This window comes from Cynoglossus semilaevis, chromosome 14, assembly GCF_000523025.1.
Source record: "Cynoglossus semilaevis isolate Cse_v1.0 chromosome 14, Cse_v1.0, whole genome shotgun sequence".
Taxonomy (NCBI): Eukaryota; Metazoa; Chordata; class Actinopteri; order Pleuronectiformes; family Cynoglossidae; genus Cynoglossus; species Cynoglossus semilaevis.
The window spans coordinates 15,538,968-15,544,758 of record NC_024320.1 but is presented as its reverse complement, the minus strand read 5'-3'; the positions used below and the strand labels follow the sequence as shown (position 1 = coordinate 15,544,758).

At 42.8% G+C, this 5,791-nt stretch overlaps 1 protein-coding gene across 1 annotated transcript in view; it reads left to right on the top strand.

The window, feature by feature from the left end:
- Positions 1-5,791, top strand: part of nbeal1 (neurobeachin-like 1) — a 30,773-nt gene that overhangs the window by 10,901 nt on the left and 14,081 nt on the right. The window contains exons 12-25 of the mRNA XM_008325329.3: positions 1,069-1,152; positions 1,276-1,374; positions 1,462-2,033; positions 2,127-2,259; positions 2,366-2,485; positions 2,608-2,917; positions 2,998-3,083; positions 3,181-3,270; positions 3,354-3,531; positions 3,710-3,843; positions 4,190-4,349; positions 4,636-4,738; positions 4,817-4,976; positions 5,714-5,787. Coding sequence (XP_008323551.2) covers positions 1,069-1,152; positions 1,276-1,374; positions 1,462-2,033; positions 2,127-2,259; positions 2,366-2,485; positions 2,608-2,917; positions 2,998-3,083; positions 3,181-3,270; positions 3,354-3,531; positions 3,710-3,843; positions 4,190-4,349; positions 4,636-4,738; positions 4,817-4,976; positions 5,714-5,787 — 2,303 coding nt within the window. The remainder of the gene's footprint in view (positions 1-1,068; positions 1,153-1,275; positions 1,375-1,461; positions 2,034-2,126; positions 2,260-2,365; positions 2,486-2,607; positions 2,918-2,997; positions 3,084-3,180; positions 3,271-3,353; positions 3,532-3,709; positions 3,844-4,189; positions 4,350-4,635; positions 4,739-4,816; positions 4,977-5,713; positions 5,788-5,791) is intronic.

Sequence of the window (5,791 nt, the reverse complement as noted above, 5' to 3'; positions counted from 1 at the left end):
CTCAACCAATCACCAGCCATCTACCTGCTGCTGCTGCTCTCACAGTCACGTCCACCTGTCACCCTGACCTGAGTCCTGTGGTCTCTTCACAGCAGGAGCAAAAACAACTGTCACTCAAACAACCACATCACAGAAATCAGCGTTGACTGGGATTTGGTTCACTGGGATAAAACTCTTATACACTCAATATTACAAAGACCTTCATCAAAATGCAGAGATTAAAATTGGTTTTGTGCATGAATCAGCTTGTGTCTAGAAAGACCCCCCCCACACACACACATACACACACACACACAGGCAAGGCTATGTAAGTTTGCCTTTTACAGAAAAACTTTTCAAGGTAAAATGAAATGTTCTTCTGCTGTGGAGAGACCACACACTCCTGCCCTCACCATCCCACACCTCCTGCCCTTTACTGTTTCTGATTTTTTAATGGGGAATTATGGGATTCACTGGAATGTTCTCACCTTGTACTGGTGTGTGTGTGTCCTCACAGAGTTCAGCTGGACTCTGTGATTTGTTTTTTGTTGGTCTCAGTCTCTTTGTTCAGCTGACCTGACTTGGTGTACCAGTGAATCAGATGAGAAGGACAAAGCTGGACAAAGATGTGTGTGTTTCTTTATGGGTTGCATGCGCTGTGTGTGGGGTGTTAGTGTGATGGGGAAAGACCTGGTCTGTACTTATCTGTGTGTGTGTGTGTTTGCAGAGGTGGTGGGTTTAATTTACTTGTTTGTTTTTGACCTGGTCCTGACAGCTTCCTGCCTCAGCCACATTCTTACCATGTGAATTTTAACATGAAGCAGAAAGACTAGAGCTCCTGTATTTACATTAACATCTGCAGTAGGAGCTTAGATGCAGCTCCTGCTGCAGAGCAAAAACTTCAAACTTCAAATTGATTTGACTCACATTTGTTTTACTAAATTAATCAACTGTATATAACTACAATCTTGGAAAAAAACAAGGCTCTGAATTGTTTTCACAGGCATGTTGTTTCATTGATTTGGAATAAGAGGAAACAGAAGTATTGTCTTCTGGGTACAAACACTAATCTGCTTAATTGTCCTTCAGGTGTTTCAGGGTCGACTGGACTCTCTGGCTGTAGCTACCATTAAAGCCCTGACTGTGGTGATGCACAAATCACCAGCTGCAAAGGTAACAAGGTCACAGACACTGCAGTAAAAACATTTTGTCATTTTTTATAAATATTTTCCAATGACCATCTAAGTTAGGAAATTTTATATCTATTGTTTGTTCTGCTTTATGCAATATCTGTAGGAGGTGTTCAAGGAGCGAATAGGCTACAATCATCTGTATGAGGTGCTGGTCTCTCTGGGCCAACCATCCAAGCATCTTCTGAAAGAACTGATGAACATGGTCAGAGGCTTTTTGTCTTTGGTTCTTGATAACATTTTTATTTTTCATTGTATTAACCTTCTACTTGTTCTACTTGTTTGTTTGCAGGCGGTGGAAGGAGAGCACACTTCAGTGGGACTCTTGGGCATTAGTAACGTGGAGCCCTTGCTGCTGCTGGTCCAGTGGCTCCCGGAGCTGGACTCCTCGGAACTCCAGCTTTTTACGGCCGATTGGCTCCGTCGCCTTAGTTGCCTTAATCGCCAAACCCGCACCATCTGTGTAAACGCCACCATGGTCATGAGAGCTCTGGCTGCCCTGGAACACCACGAACGATTGCATCGAGCTTGTGCTGAGAGCCTCCTTGGGCTGGTGGGATCACTGGGCTCTCAGTCCTTGAGTGCCAGAGAACTTTTAAGGCTCTTGCGTCTCCTCAGACCTCCAGAGCCCAATCAAGCTCACCCTTACGTTGGTCCTGCCCTCAGAGCACTCTTAACAATGGTACGAAAACAGGGTCTGGAGAGTGCCATGCAGTACTTTGACTTGTCGCCCGGCATGGCTGGAATTGTTGTGCCAACAGTTCAACGCTGGCCAGGTTCTGCATTCAGCTTTCTTGCATGGGTTTCTGTGGACCAGGATCAGTTAGGTCCACCAAGTAAAGACAAGCGGAAGCAGCTGTACAGGTGAGATGAAAGAAATGCAGGGGCTTTTATTTACTAGGTATTACAACAGTGCTTACATATTTAAATGTCTTTGTTGAATTCTCTACTGTTCAGCTTTTTTACCCCTGGAGGGACAGGGTTCGAGGCCTTCATCAGTTCAGCTGGTGTCCTTGTGGTAGCAGTGTGCACTAAGAAGGAATACGTTACCGTTCTGCTGCCGGACTACTGCTTCTGTGACTCACTGTGGGTCAGTCAGTTTCATATTTTACATATACATTAAAAAAAACTTGACCTGAACATGAACATTTAATCTTAAACATGATTAAATTTTGTTTATGCATATCTTCCTGCAGCACAGTATCAGTGTCGTGCATGTACCAGGGAAAAGACCATTTGGACAGAGTCTGGTCTACATTTATGTTGATGGACAGCAGAAACTGTCTGCACCATTAAAGTATCCCATAATGACAGAGGTGAGGCTTTAGGCTAGTGAACCTTGTTCCAAGTTTTAAAAACAATGTAGGGTTGGAGACCACCAGCAGCACCTTATAAATATGTTTGAAAAAAAGTAAAACTTTTTTGTTTTTAATTTCAGCCATTCACTTCCTGCTGCATCGGCTCAGCTGGTCAGCGGACCACGACGCCCCCTCCCTCACAGATTCCCGACCCTCCTTTTTCATCTGTCACCACACCCACCACTCGCTCCTCTCTGGGTGGAATCCTGTCACCACAGACATGGGGTGGGTTGCTGGGGGGTAAACCAGAGTCTGTGACCAAAGTGATCTCTGCAGGGACTCAGGACAGCGAGTGGGGCACCCCCACTTCTCTGCAGGGGCAACTGGGAAGTGTGATGGTGTTCCATGAACCACTGCAGGCCAATCAAATCAAAGCCATCTGCAGTTCTGGTAAGCAGAATGAGCAGGATGTGACCTTAGAGGACAACAGACAAAAGCTCAGAAATTGTCTCATTTCTTTTATGACGCAGGTCCAAACTGCATCTCTCCACTCAAAGCCCAGGAGTCAGAACTTGGTGATCTTTCATCTAAACTGCTGCTACACTACTCACCAAAGGTGATGGGAACACTGCAGGATCATCTAGGCTCTTTCGAACCCTAACATCAGTTCTATGACTCATAATGTTCTGGCTCATTTACTTTCCTAAACACAGGCCTGCAGGAATCCCATTTGTCTTGATCTGTCTCCTAACAAGCTACATGGTCGTCTGACCGGAAACAAAGTCGTCAACTGGGACATCAAGGTTGGAAGGTCTTATGTGCAAACAATGGCCTACCACTGATTGGAGTTTCTGCTCTTATATGTGGCTGTATCCCTCACTTTTAGGACATGATCAACTGTGTTGGAGGTATCTCCATTCTCTTCCCCATCTTGGAGCAGTTGTCTCAGGTGGCCCCTGATCAGCAGGACAGTGACTCTATTGCTGGCTCAGAATTTATCAGCCCCGATGTATCCACACCTGGAGAAGGAGACTGGGTCATACTCCCGTCCAACAGAGCCTCAGGTTCAGTAAAAAATTTAAAGAGATGAGTAGGAGATGCCCCAAAAAAGTAGTATTTTCTTAATCAGTGTAGTATAATTCATTTTTTATGCTTTTATTATTTTAACTCTTCACTAAATCACTAAAAACAAGTAACCTTTGGATTTTTAAATTTTTTTTCATTGTTTTCATTATGTTTCAGAGGCTCGTCTAGAGAAGAACCTGGTAGCCACTTTCCTGTTGGTGCTAAAGCACTTCCTGCAGAGACACCCCATCAACCAGGAGAACTTCTTTCACTCACACAGTGTCACTACACTGGGAGCACTGCTGCAGAAGGTCTCTGCTTCATTGTTCACTAAACCCAGTAGTAGTTCAAAGATTGAAAAAGAAAACAACCCTGAATCAACATTTACTCTCAGGGAAAGTCCAAGTCTCCACAGAGACATAGCTAGTCAAAGATAATTGTTTAGATGTGATAATAATGGCTTAAAGAAAATAAACCACACCCTGATGGCGACCATAAGCCACAAATGTGTTTATCTTTGTGGTTTTTCTGCAGCTAAGACAGACACATAATGTTTACTTTAGTGGACATTTTTAAGTGTCCTTGTTCACTTTGTTATATTTCCTTGTTCATATGCTGACGTCTTTGTTTAATGTTTGTGTATTTGTTTGATTGTAGTTTGCATCAGGCCATGTGGATGTCAGCGTTTTGGTAGCCTCTCAGCTACTGATCGAGCAGGTGACCCACGAGAAGAACCAGCTTCTGCTACAGCAGCTCCACACACATCTGCTCTTTAACTTTAACATCTGGAACAAAGGAGATTTCCCACTGCGCATCGGTGAGACACTCCTTTGGTCATTCCGGCAGAAAGATGGTGGCCTGTGAGCTGTGAATCATTTGGCAAACTTGTCTAACTTGTAACCACTAATGGTCTACTATGGTTTTCAGAATAATAATTATCTAATTTGTCTAAGTTTCTGTTTTCTAGTATATTTTTGCAGCCCCATTTTTGTTACTTTTTCCAGCATGTTCCTTACAATCAGCCCTTTCGTGTTTTTTCATCTTTTTATTTTTTCGTGTCCTCCCTTAATTCAATTTTTCTTAAGCGGGTGTCTTTTCTAAAGGTCATATTCAGTACATGTCCACCGTCATCAAGGACAACCGTAAACAGTTTAGGAAGAAACATGGCGTCCAGTTTCTTTTGGACACCATACGACTATATTATGGGTAAACCACTCAAACCTCATTCATTGTCACATGGTGTCATTAGAAAAAAAGACATTACATATTTTATATGCCCTGCAGGAAGAACAGCAACAAAGAGAGTGACCTGAGTGAGGATGACATCCGCACCATCCGGGCATCACTCTGCGGTCTCATCAAATACTACATCAGCAAGGGCATGTCCCAGGAAGAGATGCACAGCATTCTGGGATACATGGCAGCCATTGGGGACGAGGACCAGGTGAGAGATGATCAGGCATTTTCAGATGAGAAATTATATTTTCAGCCATTGTTGTGTGTAACAGCAATTTGAAAAATGTGGAGTAGGTCAGCCAGTTACTATTAGTGTGCAATGACACATATTTTCCTCAAAGTGCATTTAAAAGATGATACATCTGCACAGGAAGCTGTAAAATGTAATTCCTGTGCAGCAGGAAATGAGCTGTGTCGCTGCCGTCCTTTGACTGTCCTTCAAATTGTTTTGTTTTTTTATTTTAGGTCATCTTTGTTCAGCTTGTGACTGAAATTCACCCAATCTTTCCATAATTCTATTCCTTCTGTTCATTGAGTAACAGATACATTGAAACTATTGCTTTGTGAGATAGTCTATAACAAAATGTAACCTTTGTTGAATGAACCAGCCTGACCTGCAAGCTCACTCCAAGTTAAAGCTTGGCTGACAGAAGGGACACATTTTTGGCCACTTTACCAAAGTTAATGTGTAGAACACCTTAAAAATATGTTCTGTATTCTATCTTCCTCTTTAAGAATTTCCCAATAAGAATCTCCACACAAATAATGCAATATGAACATATTTGTATGAACCTATGTACTTTATCTTGAGGGAACGCTAGTATTTTACAAATCTCAGAATCTCATGTTTTCACTCAGAAAACTTTCTTTTAATTGATCAGAGCCCTTAGTAGAGACTTGAATCTCAATTTAAACCTAACTCTGTTATTGTACTATGTTTTACAGCTGTGTGGAACGCTTGAGTTGTTGCTCAGCCTCTTCCAGAGCTGTCCGGCCCGGGATCAGCTCTTCCTGCTGCTGTTT